The sequence below is a fragment of the Protomyctophum bolini genome, assembly GCF_963924005.1.
Source record: "Protomyctophum bolini genome assembly, chromosome: 12".
Lineage (NCBI taxonomy): Eukaryota > Metazoa > Chordata > Actinopteri > Myctophiformes > Myctophidae > Protomyctophum > Protomyctophum bolini.
The window spans coordinates 30,855,338-30,876,551 of record NC_137873.1 but is presented as its reverse complement, the minus strand read 5'-3'; the positions used below and the strand labels follow the sequence as shown (position 1 = coordinate 30,876,551).

At 44.1% G+C, this 21,214-nt stretch overlaps 1 protein-coding gene across 3 annotated transcripts in view; it reads right to left on the bottom strand.

Moving 5' to 3' along the window:
- Positions 1-14,298: 14,298 nt before the first annotated feature.
- The window catches only part of tns3 (tensin 3), a 54,492-nt gene continuing 47,576 nt past the window's right edge, over positions 14,299-21,214 (bottom strand). For all 3 annotated transcript variants that reach the window (XM_080778381.1, XM_080778383.1, XM_080778382.1), the window contains 5 exons: positions 21,130-21,210; positions 18,658-18,826; positions 18,320-18,388; positions 18,054-18,083; positions 14,299-17,636 (listed from right to left, as the gene is read on the bottom strand). In XM_080778381.1, the coding sequence (XP_080634507.1) occupies positions 17,489-17,636; positions 18,054-18,083; positions 18,320-18,388; positions 18,658-18,826; positions 21,130-21,210 (497 nt within the window). In that variant the 3' untranslated portion in view covers positions 14,299-17,488. The remainder of the gene's footprint in view (positions 17,637-18,053; positions 18,084-18,319; positions 18,389-18,657; positions 18,827-21,129; positions 21,211-21,214) is intronic.

Below are 21,214 nucleotides of genomic sequence, written 5' to 3'. Positions count from 1 at the left end.
GACTTAGGTAATAGGTACAGTACTATTTACTATACTTTCCAGCACTATAATGTCACCTCTCATCACCTCATGCTCTTACTGTATGTCCTAGCTGCCCTGGACAGATTCATACCTACTGCTGCCCTGTTCAGACACAAAGCCAGATTCATGGCGCCGAAAATAGCCGACCTACAAGCTAACAAGGCGTCGCATCCATAGTGAGCTTGTAGGTCTGCAATTGTTGGCTCACAACGCAGTCATGGGACGGAGCATAAATTAGGCATTATTACTGCATGCATTCGTGTGAGCCAGGTCTTAAATTGGCCCTCACGTCTTGCGGGGCCCGATAACACCTGGTGTGGAAGTTGGGAGGACTTCCCTCCTGGGCTGGGCTTTCCTAAAAATGGAACGACGACGATCCTAGGGATAAGACCCATTGGTAAACCAAGCCCTTGTGTGGACCAGATGTAATGGGCAAGGACTGGAAAGACGCTGAGGCTCATGAGGCTCATTTTTGAACCACTGGATTGGTTAGTGACATATACTTTCTATTTATTCCCAGTATCAACGTCCTCCGTGCCAACATCTAATGCGGCGTTTGGCCTATAAATGTCACTCAGGGGGACTTCCCCATAGGCGGAATGGGGAAGTCAGTGTGATTTATGCTTCGTCATATGGCCGCGTCGGTGCAGATTTCCCAATAAAAGACGTGACGCATATGGGCTTTACTGGGAGTGTGATGGAATCACTCTTAGAGAATGCAGAGACGCATGTGCATCTCTACCACATGACTGACACACACACACACACACACACACACACACACACACACACACACACACACACAAGTGTGTCTCGTTAAGATGTGCGACATTGTTGAGCATGTTCTGGTTCTTTGTCGTTAGTGCTGCAAAACAGCCCTTAAAATAAGAAGGAGACGTGCAAACATGCAAGTGGGACATTCCTGAGTAATAGCATCTCTAGTGTTGTTTCTTTTTTTCCTTCTTTTTTTTGTCTGCTATTAATTGGTTGCAGATGAGAGAAGGAATATAGCAGCGCAGAAATGTCCAAAATACCTCAAAAGAATAACAGCAGGAGCAGGCGAGGTGTACAGGTCCTCTTTGTGCTTCGGATTTCTTGGAAGGCAATGTCAATTCAGTTGCCAGCAAGCCCTGGCGTCCTGCCGCCTGTTAACAGACAGGTCTACAGCACAGTGGAATGCCAAACATTTGTTTCATATGCTGAAAAAAAAAAGCCTGCTGATTTTCCTCCCTCTCCTCCGGTCGTAGCTCTGTGGAAGGGGGTCTCTCAGCCACCTGCGCATATTCGGCATACTTTAGGATAGCATTGGGCACCCGGCTGTAATGTATTGGAAGGTCTCGCAACTGGAATGTGGTCCCGCAGTGCAGCCACTCTATAAAGAGGGAGTGTGAAGAATGTGCTTTTTACACACAGGATATTACTGTACATGTGTTTAACATAACCTGCTGTCAGAGGCAGAGCAGGCCAGTCGCAACTGCCTGCCAAATCCTAGTCCCCAATCGAATTTTACAGCTTGTAAGACAATTTGGACAAATCAACTACACTTGCATGGTAGTTGGGTAGAATATACATACACAGATTATATATACTTTATACAGTATATCCATCCATCCATCTTCAACCGTTTATCCGTAGTCGGGTCACAGGGGCAACAGCTCCACCAGAGAGCTCCAGACTTCCCTATCCAGAGCAACACTAGTCCAAAATCCATTTTGGAGATAATGATCCCTCCATCTGATCCTTAGTCTGCCTGTGGGTCTCCTTCCAGTGGGACGTGCATCGAGGACCTCCCTTGGAAGACACTCGAGACCCAAACCACCTAAGCTGACTCCTTTCCAAGCGAAGAAGCAGTCTCTCTCTGACTGAACTTCTCATCCCCATCTCCAAGGGAGATGCCAGCCACCTCCAGAGAAAATTCATTTCTGCCGCTTGTATCCGTGATCTTCGTATCATAGGTGAGAGTATAGGAACGAAGATTGCTCTGTAGACAGAGAGCTTTGCCTTCTGGCTCAGATGTCTTTTCATCACAACAGTGCGGTACAGCGATTGCAATACCACCACTGCCGCTCCGATTCTCCGGTTGATCTTCTCCGTCTTCCCCTCACTCGTGAACAAGACCACGAGATACTTAAACTCCTTCACCTGGGGCAATGTCTCATTCCCCTACTTGGACTGCACAATCCATCGGTTTCCTGATGAGAACCATGGCCTCCGATTTGGAGATGCTGAGCATCATCCCAAGCCGCCGTGCGTGGACTGTGAACCGGTCCAGTGAGAGCTGGAGGTCTCGGACCGATGGTGCCATCCATCAGGATCACATAAGGACCACAAAAAGCAGTGAAGCAACCCTATAGCTCACCCAACCGTGTACCCTCTCCACCACAACAAGTCCATGAGAATCCACCAAGGATCCAAATAGACCCTCATAGGTCTGTAACTCTGAGAATGTAGGCTACAGGTGGAACCGAAATATGGACCCGTCCAATCTGTTCCTTTGTACACTCTCAGAGTTAACTAAATAAGCATGACACAGTGTAGACTGGGGTTCCATCTGTTCACTCTCAGAGTTACAGAAACCGCCAAGGGTCAATTTGGACCACGGACGACGGACCCCACGTTGAGAACCAGTGTTCTATTGGCACTGTGCTGTAATAAGTCAGATGCTGGGTGGTTGCCATGGACACACTGGGGTTCAGTGTCACTGTTGTGACAGTGAGGAGTGCAGGAATCTACACCATGGGGGGTTGGCACAGCTCACACAGAGGAAAGCATATGAGTTGAATCAGCTGGAGGTCTGCCGAGAGGGTGTTTATCCAGTAAAGGCTGGTATGCATGCGTATGTGTATTTGTTCGTGTGTGTGTGTGTGTGTGTGTGTGTGTGTGTGTGTGTGTGTGTGTGTGTGTGCATGTGCGTGCCGTGCACGCGCATGTGTGTGTTTGTGTGTGCGTAAACTGCGTATGTGTGTCTCACTCTGAAACCATCAACCAACCATAACTCCTTGGAATTTTGGGGGTGGTGCGTGTGTAAGTGAGTGGTTGGTGAAGGGGTATGTGCCTCGGTGGGCAAAGAGGGAGGGAGAGAGTGAGGGATACGGTGGGCGGGTTGGTGTGATGTCTAGGAGTGAAGCTGCCGAAGATCACATGACCAGTCTGGTACAGTACAGTCAGTTATTCTTTTCTCTCCCCGCCACCCTGTCACCAGTCTTGTGTCCATCTCTCCTACACGTCGGTCTCTCATATAATTGTCCTTCGGTGTCTGAGAGCTTTTCAAACAGACCCTCATTGCGGATTAATCGGACAGAAAGGTCCCCAATTCCCCATTATGGCCTTTTCCCCTTTGATTCTGCACTCGTTAGTGCGCAGTGGCGCTAAAGCAATTATCCGATTATTATTAGAGGCACGGTTTGGAATAGTGAACAAAATGCGGGGATGAAAGGGCAAAAGGTCTCCTTTCATCTAATTCCAGCGTCAGTTAGTTCAGTTTTTGGACTGGCCTGTTCGGGAGGGACCCTGGAGCTGTCATAGTCTCCATTCTTGGGAGCCTGGCCTCGACCAAGCAGGCCAAGGCCCTAATTAGGCCGGAGCGAGAACTCGAGAGAGGGAGAGGGAGAGAGAGAGAGGGAGAGGAGCTCTCAACACCCCGTCTGGCAGATTGCAGAGCGCCTGAAGTGGGTTGAGGGTGTCGCCTCATCACGATGGGGACAGGTTTCCCCACGCACATCACACTATTGCTTCCTTCCCGTCTGTAGCATGTGTCTATTTGTTTGTCCCTGCTCCTCTGTCTCTCTTTCCCTCATGTCTCGCTCAGTCTCTCTCTCTCTTCATTTCTCTTTCTCACACTCACACACTCTGAGATGTGCACAACTCTATACTGTACGTAGATTTTATATGTCACGTTAATGAAAACGCGGACCCTCCCAAATAGACAAAGTAATGTACAATCAGGATGAATATGAAAAATCAGACGGATACGTCTTGATTAAATAACCATAACTATTACCACCATAGATAAAGTGTATAGAATTGCGTGAGGTTTGGAAACCTCCAGTGCCCTCAGACCAAAATATAAACTTTTTATTGTTTTCCAGGATGAACTATGCTGGTTTTGGTGACTGGCTACACTGGTGACTGGGTTAACTGATACAGTACTGATAGAGCAGACACATGATTATATTTATATGGGCACATTTCCTAATAATGATGACTCAATCATACAGGCAAGCTGGTACACTTACTTATTTCTTAACCTCAGACTTCTCAGTAACTGACAACATTGACGCGCTTCCATGGAACAGGTTTAGTGCACTGTTCCGTGGAAGAAAATACAAAATCTTCACTTTGCCACATTACTAAATGCATGGTCAGGGACCACATACAATAGAGGGTATGCGCGTGACATCATCATCAAACCAGGAAGTTATGCAGGAACACCTACTGAGTGTCAAAAAACTAGTTTCTGGCCTTGACAGCCCAGACATCCACACAGAAAAGTCCTATCTGATTGCATTAAACAACATTAAACAATGTTTAATTCACTTTAAGCCTGCACATACCCTATATACCTTCACGGACCACCAGTGGTCCACGGACCACCTGTTGAAAACCCCTGTTTTAGACGATTGGTTTCCCATGGCATGCATAGGTAAGTGCGTAAAACGTTTTCATGTGTATAATCACGCTATTACAGCTCATATGAGCGATGATAGTGCGACAACATTGTCAATGACAATGAACAATGGCAAAAGCATAGCTGTTGGAGGAAGGCCTCGTCCCCCCCTGGCAGACACAGACTCTTAAATGCTCCATTTATCTTGGAAGTGACGGTGGTCTGTGGTCGCCAGATGTGGTTTCAGTTGCCTGTGTGGAGAGCAGTGACTCGTCATCACAGCTGCACTTAGGGCTGTCCAGATAGAAAGATATAATTGTCACTGACAGGTTTTTGTCGTTTTGGAAATCAGGTGACCAGCTTTACTGAACTTTAGTGATCTTTGCGCGTGCGTCAAAAAATGAATTATGAGACACGTTTCCATAAATAGATGCAACAATTACAATAATTTGGCAGGGATGTGTGAGAGCCATCCATTGAGATGTTCCTCGTGGTGTCTTGCAAAGGGTGAATGGGTTTGACTATTGAGAGGATCTAATCACAGACACACGTCATATATATATATATATATATATATATATATATATACACACACACACACACACACACACACACACACACACCCCGGTATATATATATATATATTTTTTTTGAGGGGCGTATGACGATGTACTACGATAAGAGCGCTCCTCACTTCACACGAGTGTGATTTTTTTAAATTAATTTATTGTGAACAATCAGAACCGCATAAAATGGTATGTCTGACTTATATTAAAGAACCAAAATAAATAAAGGTCCTGTACTGCACTTCTTCATAGCCTACTGTATTGCAGAGGAAAAGGAAAACACAAAACTGTTGCCGTTAGGGTAAGGGTTTTTGGGTTAAAACAAAATGTTTTTGTTAAAAGGTTAAATCACTATATTCTGATAGTAATCATTGCTATAGAGCATGGGTTCTCAACAGGTGGTCCGTGGACCACTGGTGGTCCGCTCTTTACATTTTCAGGTAGGTGACAACATTTCAGCCAATCAGGAGTAAGTAGCAATTTACTTGTGTCATCACTTACAGTTCTACTTGCTTAATCTGTATCCTGACTGAGTTCTCTATCCTGATTGGATAAAATTGGCATCCTGTCCTGGAAAATGCATTTTCTTTTTGATAAAAAGCTGGAGAGACATGGAAACTCCTGTTACTGACACCAACTCACACCAACCGACTCATTGGAGGCAATGTAGGGTTCAGTGTCTTGCCCAAGGACACCGGGATTCAAACCACCGACCCAGGGATCATTGGATGACCTGCTCTACCTCCTGAGCCACAGCCGCCCTGATACTACTACTACTACTACTACTACTACTACTACTACTACTACTACTACTAAAATAATAGCAGTAATGCAATACAGTGAGGACATGAATAACAACAAAGAATTAAAAAGATCAACTAAAAGCAAGAGTGTAGAAGTAGGTCTTGACTCTTGAGCTGTGTTTTATACAGAGGCCTGTCGAAGGTTTAGTGGGAGTTTGTTCCACGCTGTCGGCCCGTATAAGTAGAATATTATGGGATACATCACTGGGGATACGTCCCAGGTGCATCCATGCGATGTATTTTTGTTTTAGTTATTCTATTTATAGTGACTCATAGGAATAGACTACGCGACAACCAGGAATAGTCTAGTCTAGTCTGTGACAGCCGGAATGTAGACGGCACCGGGAGCGGTATGGGTTGGCGCCCCCAGCCTGTGTCTTCCGTGAGGAAAAAGCCCAACAACCCACAGTGAGGCCTTTAGGAGGGCCATTCAAGCCGCAAGCGGAGCCTGCGGCACCACCATGGGCCAGTGGAGCCTGCAGAACAATTGCAGCTCAAGAATCCACCACTCCTGAATGAAGTGCCTGTTGCTGGGAGTCTGGTGCAACGCACAGGTGCTGGGCCTGGTGAGAGCAGGAGTGGACCTGCAGGTGAGACGTAGGAGGGGCCCGGACAGGAGTCAACCCACAGAGCCTAGTCCTCCCACGCGCCAGATAGATGCGATCCTTCCGCATACCCAGTCAAGGCAGAGTAGTTCAGGAGGAGCGGATTGTGTAGCCCTGGTTTTTTCCCTAATGGGACTGATCGAGGGACGTAAGCCCCGACTGGGTCACCTGAGTGAGGGGTATGATGTTGGGAGACCCGAAACCCCAATGACCTTGGGATACATCACTGAGGTGAGGATACATCCCAGGTGCATCCATGCAATGTATTTTTTTATAGAGCTTTTTAACACTCTCTCTCTCATTTTAACCAAAGAAAACCACTTACCCTACCTTTAAATTGTAATATATTTATCTGAGTTAAACTGGATCAAACAAAAATAATAATCCAATTCAAATGAACAATCAAGATTTAAAAATATAAATGTTAATGTCCCACAACAAAACGCTCCTTTAAATGTCTCCAAAGAGTATCCAAAAGTAATCGAACCAAGCTTAATTTTTAGATCTTCTATTTTCTGAAAATCAAGTCATTTACAAAGTTAGAAAACAAAAAGGCAATGTATTGCTCAAAAAAGGGAAACAATATATTACTCACCCAACCTTCAAGTCAGGAGGCCACAGCAGCTTCCCCTTTGTCCACAAAGTCTGGTTTAGTATTGGCCTTAAAAGAGTCTCTTTCACAAACACCATCAAACACTCTTTTTGATACCTCAAATGTAACCTGCATGTTTATTTACCTTTTTCCTAGGCTGTGTGTGCTCCAGTTCCTGTTGATTTCATTGGATATCATTGGTCATCTGACCAGTTTCATTGGCTTTCATTGGATCAAATCGACAGGAACTGGAGCACACACAGCCTAGGAAAAAGGTGAATAGATGTTCCTGGTACCTCACTTTCTGGAACTATTGCTCAATTTTCACCCACAGCTCCCCCTATGATCAAACCTTGATTTAACTACACAAAACAAAACATCTTTTCCATACAGGCATACACTATTACAGGTTTAAATATTCAACCATATTTTAACCAATATATTCCCTTGTTATCACCCAGTATGTTATGTTTCATTTTCTTTCAATACTCATACCAGTCACATGATTAATCGTAATATTAATTTATGAAACATATACATATGATGATAGATTCAGTAGCCAAAGGCAGCACTGGACCATATGTCTGTTATTTCCCTGTTGAAGTGATGGTGGTCCTGACACCCCTAGGCATCTACAGTATCTATTGTATCTACTGTATAGGCCCTAATCTGTGTTTTGGGTCTGAAGAAGATAGTGATTGAGGGCCTCCCAGCCCACATTAAAATGGGTTCACTCTACTTTTAGTACAGTTTAGTGTTATTGTTTAGTTGAGATGATTTAAGCATCTCTTCTTCACATGACGTCAATGGATAACACATTTTTTTGTGTGTCCCTCTACTGAAGTTCTTCCTTATAAGGTCCTCCCAACAAAAGTATGTTGCTTTAAAACATTTTATCAAAAATGCTGGAAAGACTCTTGGAAGGATATTTAAGACATAAACATCCAATGTCAAGATTTATTTGTGTTGGTTTTAATTCTATATCTGCTTGGGCTGTTTATTCTGTATTGATTTAAGACCTAGTTTCATTATTGATGTAGACGTCCGGCATTTTCCATCGTGTGAACTGAGTCGAACAATTAACTTTGCCTCAGCCAATGGTATCCCAATATGCAAGTCCTTAGTTAAACCCACAATGCTTTTTGTGGTTAGACCGTCTGCTGAAAAGCAAACAGGGGCCTCAAATTGCGCAGCCATCCCAAACTAAACGTTCTATTCTTGGTCTCTCTACTTTTGTTCTTCCTCTAAGGGGAAAAGCACCCGCCCCTTCTAATTGAGTGCTAGTGAATGAGCCAGATCGAGTGTGAGAATTAATTTAGTCTTTGATTCATCCATTTCCAGCTAAATATTTCCCTCCTCGACTTCAGGTGAGGCTGCCCGTGGATTCCAAAACGTGAGAGGCTTCGTCCTGTGACTGCCTGGCGCGAGCCTTCATGCATGTATACTGTAGGAGGTTACTGTAGGACACTGCCTGTGTCTGTGGAAATGGCATCCATACCTACAGTATGTGTGACAGGCCTAATCAGTGTCTAATCACGGATCGCTGGGCAGGTCAGAAATGACGACACAGTGTTTGTCCCAGTTTCTATCCCTGGCCTGGGACTAATCAATGTGGAGCCGGCGTGTTATTGTTTACATCCGGGGAGCAGCGCGGCCTGGAGCCTGTGATTGTACTGCATCAGCTGGAATACTGGGAAGTGGGAAATAATGAGCCTATCAAAACAAAATCTGTATCGGAAAATTAATTTGATATCCATTAACCACCGTCCATCTGCACATATTGAAGACGTCCGGCCTGTCTACAGGGTTAGTTCAGATTTTTGGACTTTTAAAGCTGTTGGAAATACTTCCCAAAATAGGCCTATAGTGGTTGCAAAGGTATTAATTCATTAAGTCCAATGGTGGGAGTTCTGGTCTGGTTTTGGTGAATATTATGTAGTTCCGGTCATTTGGTGAGGGTCTGGGGCGACGTATCATTTGTATCATTCGTATTGTTGACCCATTTCAACCATATAGTGCAACTTGTGTTCAACTTTGACCCCTCTGTCATATGTTTTGTGTCCAGTATCACACCAGCACCAGCACCAAACCATAGTTCCATGTGAACAAAACCAGACCAGCTGAACTCCCAACAGTCAATCAAGTAATACCTTTGCAATGAGTCTGACTATATTAATGGCAAGCTTTAGGTCCAAATAACTGAACCAACACTTCAACATATTCCTCTCTCTCTCTCTCACACACACACACACACACACACACACACACACACACACACACACACACACAGAGAGAGAAAGAGAGAGAAATGTGGACACACGCTGTTATTACTTGTGTGAAATATTGTAATCTACTGTAAGCGATGCCTCTTGACAGAGGATTCCTCGGCAGACTAATGCGCTGCCTGGTGCTTTCTGGAGTTTCCCTCGTGTCTTTCAGGCTAAATAACAGAGGGAGAGACATGGGCTCTGCGGGGCTCCCTGCATTTGCCACACCTGGGCCCTTCCTTCCTTCCTGCCCACCCCGGGAATTCTTCACTTTCACCACCTGCAAGAGGGACAGTGATGAGGGGATGGGGGAGGAGGAGGGGACCGGCCCACCTTATTACGCCTCTAACCTCCCCCTCTTTTCCTCTCCTCTTTTCTGTTCTCTCTCAACGCCACTGGCCCCAGCAGAACACCATCCTGCCCAGGCTTGCACCGAGACAAGACTCCACCACCGCTGCCCCCCCCCCCCTTTTTTTTTACTGCACTTCACTAATTAGACAGTGGACACGTGTGTGTGTGTGTGTGTGTGTGTGTGTGTGTGTGTGTGTGTGTGTGTGTGTGTGTGTGTGTGTGTGTGTGTGTGTGTGTGTGTGAGAGAGAGAGACAGAGAGACAGACAGAGAGACAGACAGACAGACAGACAGACAGACAGACAGACAGACAGACAGACAGACAGACAGACAGACAGACAGACAGACAGACAGACAGACAGACAGACAGACAGACAGACAGACAGACAGACAGACAGACAGACAGACAGACAGACAGACAGACAGACAGACAGACAGACAGACAGACAGACAGACAGACAGACAGACAGACAGACAGACAGACAGACAGACAGACAGACAGACAGACAGACAGACAGACAGACAGACAGACAGACAGACAGACAGACAGACAGACAGACAGACAGACAGACAGACAGACAGACAGACAGACAGACAGACAGACAGACAGACAGACAGACAGACAGACAGACAGACAGACAGACAGACAGACAGACAGACAGACAGACAGACAGACAGACAGACAGACAGACAGACAGACAGACAGACAGACAGACAGACAGACAGACAGACAGACAGACAGACAGACAGACAGACAGACAGACAGACAGACAGACAGACAGACAGACAGACAGACAGACAGACAGACAGACAGACAGACAGACAGACAGACAGACAGACAGACAGACAGACAGACAGACAGACAGACAGACAGACAGACAGACAGACAGACAGACAGACAGACAGACAGACAGACAGACAGACAGACAGACAGACAGACAGACAGACAGACAGACAGACAGACAGACAGACAGACAGACAGACAGACAGACAGACAGACAGACAGACAGACAGACAGACAGACAGACAGACAGACAGACAGACAGACAGACAGACAGACAGACAGACAGACAGACAGACAGACAGACAGACAGACAGACAGACAGACAGACAGACAGACAGACAGACAGACAGACAGACAGACAGACAGACAGACAGACAGACAGACAGACAGACAGACAGACAGACAGACAGACAGACAGACAGACAGACAGACAGACAGACAGACAGACAGACAGACAGACAGACAGACAGACAGACAGACAGACAGACAGACAGACAGACAGACAGACAGACAGACAGACAGACAGACAGACAGACAGACAGACAGACAGACAGACAGACAGACAGACAGTTAGTTTTCAATTCTGCAATTCTGTCTCAGTGAACTGCAAATTATTACAATTACAAATTACTTTTACACACCTATTGATAGTAAAGTTTAATTGGAGAAGTGGCGACGTGACAACACAACATCACAAAACGACTCCATTTAGCTCTATAGTAAATGTGCTGTATTCAGAGGGATCTGATCTAATCTGGTGTGACCATAGACTGGGGTGTTACTGACTGTGTTGCTAGTGCCCTCTGCTGGCTACAAATGGTGATTGATCTGAATTCAACACGCCAAAAATAGCAGACCTAAGTGATTTTCTAGTGATTTTCAGTCTACTGTTTAGTAAGCCAGGGATACTCAAATAGATTTACCTGTGGGCCACATTACAAAAATGGCAAGGGGCCAGGGGCCAGTAGATAAAATTACGACATTAATGATACTTGATAACTTCTCTCTTTCAATTGCTTTATTTTCGCAAAATGTATCAAAGTACAATGTGCATGCACACAATATGTAAATAAATAAATGTGTTACATTTTCTTGCATAAACACAAAGAGCTGTTTCCATAACTGCACAAATTATTGCACATAACATGAGTAGCTGTTATAATAACATAATAACATAACATGAGTAGCTCTTTGCCTGCCTGCCTGTCTGTCTGTCTGTCCATGAGTAGTTATTTGTCTGTCTGTCAATGAGTAGCTGTCTTACTGTCTGCCTGTCTATGAGTAGCTGTCTGCCTGCCTGTCTATGAGTAGCTGTCTGTCTGCCTGCCTGCCTGTCCAATTGTCCATGAGTAGCTGTCTGTCTGCCTGTCTGAGTAGCTGTCTGCCTGCCTGCCTAATTGTCCATGAGTAGCTGTCTGTCTGCCTGTCTATGAGTAGCTGTCTGCCTTCCTGCCTGTCCAATTGTCCATGAGTAGCTGTCTGTCTGTCTATGAGTAGCTGTCTGCCTGCCTGCCAAATTGTCTATGAGTAGCTGTCTGTCTGTCTATGAGTAGCTGTCTGCCTTCCTGCCTGTCCAATTGTCCATGAGTAGCTGTCTGTCTGTCTATGAGTAGCTGTCTGCCTTCCTGCCTGTCCAATTGTCCATGAGTAGCTGTCTGCCTGCCTGTCCAATTCTCCATGAGTAGCTGTCTGTCTGCCTGTCTATGAGTAGCTGTCTGACTGCCTGCCTGTCCAATTCTCCATGAGTAGCTGTCTGTCTGTCTGTCTGCCTGTCTATGAGTAGCTGTCTGCCTGCCTGCGAGCCAGCAAGTTGGTTAACAGAAAATAAATTGTTATGGCTGAGTAAAATAAAATACAATAAACACAATTTGCCTGAAAATAGATTACCCAGCTATGACCTTTTTCATGAAAAAAAATGAGTAGTGATATGGCTGACTGAGTAAAATAAAACAATCTACCTGAAAATAGATAGCTATAAGTGAAGAGCAATTTCCGCAATTTCCGCAATTTCCTCAATTTCCATTTCCGCAATTTCCATTTCCACCATTTCCGCAATTTCCGCAATTACCATTTCCGCAATTTCCGCAATTTCCATTTCCGCATTTCCGCAATTTCCATTTCCACCATTTCCGCAATTTCCGCAATTACAATTTCCGCAATTTCCATTTCCAACTATTAATGGCAGCTGGGTTTCATCATTCAAATAAAATAGAATTCTGTCCGTTTAGCTATAAAATTATGTCAGGGAATAGGGATACACAGTATATGTCTTTCATTTGCAGTTGAGTATCACTGTAGTAGGCAGCCACGTCGAGTCTGTGGGGGCTATGGGGCTATAGCCCCCATGAAGAATTAAATAGCCCCTTTTAGCCCCCATGAACATTTTCGTGGACATTTTATATTAACATTAGTTACATTACAGATTTTCTGACTCTGTCACAGACTGCATACTATGTTACATTCCGAAAATGTGAACCTCTCCACTGGCTGTTCAGAGGTGTTAAAATGGGTTGGGTGCGGCCACCAAGTACTCAAATGCTAATCAGGTTTCTTTTGTTTTCACCTAGCCAGGTATGTATAAATATGCCTACAGTACAGTGTCAGTGTGATGCTTACTTCATTCACAATGAAACCACCACCAGCTAAGAAGGGTCGCTTCGTCCAGACAGAGGAAGCTACAGTTCTCCAGTGATGCCAGCCTGTCGCCGCTTAAACCTGCCGAAGAAGCTACTATTCCAACGGCACTTTTATCGGGCCGTCGCCGTGTTCTGTCCTTGCCGGGCTCACCGCGCCGTTATATTAATTTTCCAATGTAAATTTCACCCAGATTGGACTCGGTTCAGCGGCCGCATGCTGCTGTCCGCCCCACACACACACACACCGACAGTCAGAGAACTGACTCACTAAACAACACTAAACAACGTTGGATTCGTACAGTGCAGAATGCAGATAAGTGTAGGCCTATGTTCTTATTATAATTGTGAGTTTGTTTTTTAACATGCACCGCGAGTCCACGGGAGCCGATCTACAAGCTCACAACGCGTTGCACTGCGAGTAGCCTATAGAAGGCTGTCAAGTGAGCAGCGCAATCGCGCATGCTATAGAAATATCCTAATAAATAAATAAAAAGGTGTCGCTTGCAGGGGCAGTTTCCTTATGGGACTTGCCTCTAGAATGCATGCATAGGCATGCAAGTGCACTCGGCATTTATATATCATATAGACTAGTACGAAGTATAATTAAATGATCACAGGCATTCTAGGTCTAGGTCGGGACACATGAAATCCACGTAAATGCCTTTCCGCTAGCTTCACGTCATTATATCAGCGTAAACGCGAGAAAACATCAACTTCTTTTTTTTCACCGCTGGGGGGGGGGGAGGCGGGGCTGCGGATAGCCCCCATGAGGATCATCAGAACTATTCGGGTCTGGTAGTAGGCTATTAAGTTAAGCAGTAGGGTTTCAACTTTGCATAGAAGTGAAACTGTTGAAAGGCCTACTACAAAATACCCTGAATTTAGTGTGCATGATGCATCTCCCATACTATTAGTACGATTAGCTACTAAGCTTTTGGACATACAAAAAGTAACTTGTTAGTATGTGATTTTGGACGTTTTCTGCATCATGAGGATGTTATGTTCTATTATTGGTTCCACTTAGTTGTAATAGTTGTCATTCGTGGCCGAAGTCATGGCAATGATAGAAAACTTTTCCTTTTTGTTTATTTACACAAAACGTCAAAGGTTTATTCCAATATACAAATGAACTGTTCATAAAAGCATGTCGTGGACTGAGACACACAATAAAATGTGCTCTTTAAAATATGAGATAGTATAGGTGTGAGGTACAGATAGTAAAATCATTAAAAAAACAATGTAACAAACGTGTACATAATCACTGAAAGCTTATTAACAAAACCATATTATAATGAGGTCCCTCCCTACACAGTAAAATCCTGAGTGTTAATTTAACTCTGGGTGTACAAATTAGTTAAAAGTAAGAGTGTAAGTAATTAGTTTTCCATTAAAATAAGCGTATGTAGGCTGCTCACACTACTTTGAACTCTGAGCATACAAATGAGTTCAATGGAGTGTAAGTAATTAGTTTTCCATTAAAATAAGCGTATGTAGGCTGCTCACACTACTTTGAACTCTGAGCATACAAATGAGTTCAATGGAGTGTGACTCATTTGTATTTCATTAAAATAAGCATATATAAGTATATAGCTCTACAATACCAATCATTGCTATATAAAGTGTTTGTTCAGTCTCCTCACAGCTCTTTAATAAACAGAAAATACATTAATTTTGAGATGGGGATACCAGAGAGAATTCATACAGGAGACAGGATAAATAAAATAAGTGAAATGGAAGGGATGAAAAAATAAAACAATAAAAAAAGGACATCATTGGAACTGGAACACTATAAAACTGAAGCTTTGTGGAGTTCCCTCTCCTGATTGGATAAAACTGGTATCCCAACCTGACATTTTATTTTGTGTTTACTAAAGAGCTGGAGCGACAGGGAGACCCTGTTACAGAACAAATAAGCTTTAACACTAATATGTTATGTTTTTGTTATATATATATATATATATATATATCATATAACAAAAACATCACTTACACACCCTATAAAACATTCAGGATTTCATAGTGTAGCTAACATAGTTAGCAACAAAAAAAGGTGACCAAGTTAAAGCATAAGGGGATAAAAATGGCCACAATCTCATAAACGATGTACCTTAGTAAGGTGTCAACAGGGCTAACAAACTTAGTCTTTCTCCCAAAGCAAGAGTATACTGCTTATCACCGACTCTCGGTATGTCATGTTCTAAATTCATTAGCGCAAGTCAAAGCACTTTTAATTGCTTAAAAATAACCTATAATACTTGTTCTATCAACATAGAAGCCAATATATAGATAAAGTTTTCCTTTCTCATTTCAAATAAATGTACAAAATGTCATCCGATACATTTTATGACAGAGACAATAATCTAACTGTGAGAGGAATGTCAACTGGCACTGTGTTTAGACACAAACGTCTTGATGCATTGTCATAATTGTCATTAATATATATTAAGGTTTTACTTCAAATATTATTTTTTTCTGTCGTTCCATTCATTTCAACACACACGCACAGCTCTCTCTATAAAAAAAAGTTAACTGATCAATTTAAAAGAGGTCATATTCACATACAACTTCATCCAAACAAAATAAATGTATATACTGTAACAGACGGGTCTACTCTGTGGCGACAGGTGACATTGGGGTACAGAGATGCTTAACCACGTATAACCCTGTAGTCTATACTTATGAAACGAATACTTAGTTGACCAGGATCGGCCCTGTACTTGACAGAGTAATCTAGTAAGAGAGTGGCGACACCAGCGTTGACTCCCATTGTAACAATGGAATGCGGAAGTGCTCATTCAATCTCAATGGGATAGTTCCAATGTTTGGAACTATAGCCCATAGCACCCCGCTTTGCGGCGAGATCAAAGCGTGTCGCCACTCTCTTACTAGATTACTCTGGTACTTGATCTGCTCGCCACTACACATAGGACTCCATCATCCATGCTAAACCCCTTATCCCTAAACTACTCTTTTTTTTTCTATTTTGAAAAACATTTTTGAATAGTTAAAATAGCCAATTTACATTGGCACGTTGTGAGTGTGTAGATTAACTATACAAAAAAAAGGCAAAGTAGTTTATGGATAAGGGGTTTAGCATGGATAAAAGTAGAGCCCCCAAATCTCTTTGGCCAAAAAAGCTGAACTCTACAAGCTCGAGCGAGGTTGTAGATCAGCCATTTTAACGCGCCGAAACGCTCCCTCCTGAACGGGGATGTTAAGATGCAAGTGGTCGGTACACGCCACTCTAATACATGCCACACTGTAATGACTTACAAAAATAAACATCTTACATTGCATAGATGAAGTATGGGATAATCCCGTAGTATGACATTTACTGTATACTTACGGATGCAGCTTCTAAGCCCCATTTTTACACAACTACCCCGCCCACCCCAAGAGAAAGTGTTTGGAAGATTCTGCAGCACAAATGCAGCATAGATTAAAAAAAAAAAAAAAAGGTGGAGATGTATTTGGAGCTTCTGCAGTGGCTACAACTTTACATATAGTTAAATAGCTTTGAGTAAAGTACTTTTGGTTAAATATTAGCAGACACGCAGCGTTTCGTGCAACATTTCCAGTTTTCGTGCCCAGGGCCACTGTGTGGACTGGAAGACAGACCATTGTGTATACTATACAAAGCAATGTTGTGGTCTGCTGAAACACAGCGTTTCAAAGTCTGGGGCCATGGGATCCCACCAGGGGGGCAGTTTGAAATACAATTCTATTAATAAGATTATTGTGCCAGTGTGACCACTTTCAACCTGGCATCCCTATTTTGGGAATGTTGTCAAAACAATTAAAATGAACACGTTTTCTCCATTTTGCAATAGGGGGCCACAGCCAGAGACTATGGCTAACTGGGGCTCCTTGGCGTGAAACGTTTGGGAACCTCTGTGCTGAAACTTAAAAGACTATGGTTCTGGAACACACATCTCATATAGAGACTTCTGTTTTTCGCTCATAAATGGCTTCCTTACAGTGTATGCAAAGGAGGGGAAAGAAAGTCTGTCCAAAGTACATAATGTTCATATTTTGGAAAGATCTCCTCGAGTGTCCTGGTCCTGGCACTGTGATGATTACAAACATGACCAGCTAAGATCCACAATTTTTCCATCTCTGGATATTAAAACGACGCATGTTGTTCCTAGTCCTTTGCCTTGTTGAGGCGACGGCCTCGTCACGGCGTCCGTTTGTTTTCTGTCCTTTTTGTCCCGGTTAAAAAAGGACACTTCAGGCCATCGTCTCTCCATCGTCTTGGCCTATTTGTTCTTCTGAGATCCAATCATCACCTTGGAGACAAAGTTGACGATGGCACTGGCCGGCTGCTCCGGGTCGTGCTCGGCAAAAAGGTGGCACACGTTGTCCATGACGCTGCCTCCCGTCTTCCTCGCCACGAAGCCGAAGATCCTGAACGCGTGCAGGAGACGTGTCAGTAATGGCGGGCATTGATGTGACGGTAGAGCCCGATTTATACATTGTCGTATGCCGGTGTCCCGCACCGAACATAGCCGAGCGGCGGAACACCGCCGTATGACACCGTATAAATGGGCCAAACTGTAAGTCTGTAAACTGTATACATGCTAGGGATGCACCCAATGGAAAATTCTTGGCCGAAACCAATACCGAAAATAGGAAACAATGAATACCAAAAGGCCTAAAAATAAATTATATATTTCGGCCAAATATTTCCGGTGACCGAATTTTCGGCGCATCCCTAATACGTGCTGCAGACGTTTACATAAAATGATTTGCTTATGTACCAAAGATATTAATAACAAAATCTACTTGTGTAAGTATGTATAAAATAAGTATAAAAATACGTACTTTGCCGCAGGGCAGCCTTCTTTTTTCCACCTATGATGGACAGAAAAATTATTGAAGAATAAAATAATCTTGTTAGGTAACTTAGGCCTTGTAACTTACTTCCAGGCAGTAGAGTAAGGAGGAGAGGCTTGGTTTTATACCATACAGAATCATCATGCCTCAGTAATATGCCCACACTGTCTACAAACTTGGACCACATATAGAGAGTAAATTAATAATCAGAATGAAAAACCTAAAATAACAAATCTGAGTCATCGGTAACCTACCTCCTATCTTGAGAGTCCAATGCACAGAATATGACTGTGTTGACAGCATAATGCCTCCTGAAGAAGAGTCTAAGAGAAAGACAAAATGTTATGTAGTAGACCATGTGTGTATGATGAGGATAATAAACGCAATTTACAATTCCCTAGAGACGAGCGGTAGCCAGAGATGTTTTAGACATACATATTAGTCGTAAAGTTTTACTTGAATCATTCGTTTTGTTTTCATCAAGACAGGTCACGTTTTATTATCTCTTTAATGCTGCATAAACCGTCATCTCTCCACCTGTGTGTGTGTGTGTGTGTGTGTGTGTGTGTGTGTGTGTGTGTGTTCTCCTTACTTCCTCTGGTTGTCAGTGAGGGTGATGCCCTGGGAGGAGACCTTGAAGTGGACCACGGTGGAGATGGGTGTGGGATCTGAGCTGAGGGTGACAGTGGTGGCCTTCTGGACCGCCTGGCTGCCCGTGAGAGACTCCATCTCCACAGAGCCCAGGTACCACACGTTACAGGCTGGAGGAGTGCAGTAGAGCCATTAGAACCAGGCATACAGGGAAATGGCATGATGTTGCATGTCTCTATTGCAGTGGGTTTCAACCCTTTTCATGTCGAGGCCCATTATTTATTCTGAATGTGAGCCACGGACCACCGTTTGATTTAGCCTCTCAGACACAAAACTAAAGAACATTTTGTTGTTGTTGGATAAGACTTTGTCCACAATTCCATGCTGTTGGCAAACGTTGATCAAAATGTGTGTAGTTCTTCCACACTGGAAGAACTACACAGAGACCGCTGTCATAAAAAAACTCTGAACATTCTGAAAGACACTTCCCACCCCGCTCACTCACTGTTTGAACTGTTGCCATCAGGCAGACGGTACAGAGTGATCAAGTCAGGGACCAGCAGACTCAGTAACAGCTTCTATCCCACAGCGGTAGTTGCACTCAATGCTGCTAAAAAATGATCTGTTGCTGCGACACATTTTATTTTTTTCTGCTATGTTAAGTGCAATAAGGGTTTGTTGTGCGATAACAGCTAAAATGACATGTTTGTGCATTAGTGCTGCAGGGGTTATGCAATAACAAGAAGTCATGTGTGTTTTGTTTTGTGATATGATGCACTGATTGGTTGGCACTTTTAATTTCGTTGTACACGTTGCAATGACAAATAAAGATCTATCTATCTAAAATAACAATTCTTCTACATTCTCTAATTGTGTAGGCAAGACAGGCTACTTTTTCAGCATTCATGAGGGGGAAGAACAATAAGATTCTGATGCCCAAGTTAACCTGATATCACGCTGGGAAAGACTTACGCTGTAGAGCGCACCGCTGGAATTTGGCGGAAGTAGCGGGATTTGGGCGGAAGGAAACGACGTGTTGTGATTGGTCGGAAAATATCGTATCCAGGGGAAATACACCTGACGGATGTTCCGGCCCGACACTTCCGGCTATGCACTTAGGTTGTGACCAGGCTTTTCTCTTCGCAGGTGAGTAAGGCTGGGACCGAGGCTAACCTGATATAGGGCGCGTTCGGAAATACCGCACCGGAGCCTATTAGTTTGCATTGCACAGTGTGCTCAGTGCTCTATATAACCAGATACTCGCTGGTGAGTAGACGTGGCCTAGACTGGATCACACTAGTCTGTTCGGAACGAAAACCAGGCTTTCCGCCGTGTGGAAAGTCTGCTAACGCAATTGGGGTGCAACAGCTAATCAAAGTTATTGATATAATCCATTATAAAAAAACTATTTTCTGGGGGGATTTTATTTTATTTTTCAGAAACACGTTGTGATCTTGCAGATAGATTGACATGTATGATGTATCATGCCTGCCTGGTTCATTCACCAGTGTCAAAGGTGATACAAAATGACTAGCCTGGGAAATATTCCTTTTCGGGTTTACTATCCGGTCGGCGGCAGTTGGTAACTTATATCATGTTGTAGTCACTGATTCATCACCGAGTCATCAGGCAGGAAACCGGAATCAGAAGTACCCAAAATTCCCAGTGATAAAGGGCATCGTAATTTTATGGCCTACCCAATGAAAGCCTTGATGTGGCGCATGAATCCGACACGTTTCTTCAAGCATGTCTTGGAATAGTTTGTTACGTATATCCATCTTTTATTCCAACTCGTAGCGACTGACGAGACTAAAAACAAACAGACCAGACCAGGTTTTCCCCCAAGGTGGAAAGCCTGGTGACCTGAGGTTACAATGTGACACACAGCCTGGTGACCTGAGGTTACAACGTGACACACAGCCTGGTGACCTGAGGTTACAATGTAACACACAGCCTGGTGACCTGAGGTTACAACAGCCTGGTGACCTGAGGTTACAACGTAACACACAGCCTGGTGACCTGAGGTTACAATGTGACACACAGCCTGGTGACCTGAGGTTACAACATGACACACAGCCTGGTGACCTGAGGTTACAACATGACACACAGCCTGGTGACCTGAGGTTACAACGTGACACACAGCCTGGTGACCTGAGGTTACAACAGCCTGGTGACCTGAGGTTACAACAGCCTGGTGACCTGAGGTTACAACAGCCTGGTGACCTGAGGTTACAACAGCCTGGTGACCTGAGGTTACAACAGCCTGGTGACCTGAGGTTACAACAGCCTGGTGACCTGAGGTTACAACAGCCTGGTGACCTGAGGTTACAACGTGACACACAGCCTGGTGACCTGAGGTTACAACAGCCTGGTGACCTGAGGTTACAACGTGACTCACAGCTTGCAGTGTGTATCTGTGCCATCGTAGTTATTATGGCTATTCGTGGTGAGTGGTGTTAGTGGCGCTGATTACCTGCTCCCTGCTTGAGCAGATCGGCGGCGGAGTTGGTGACCGACTGTGAGCCGTTGTTCTCCACGACATCTTCCAGCGGATCTGT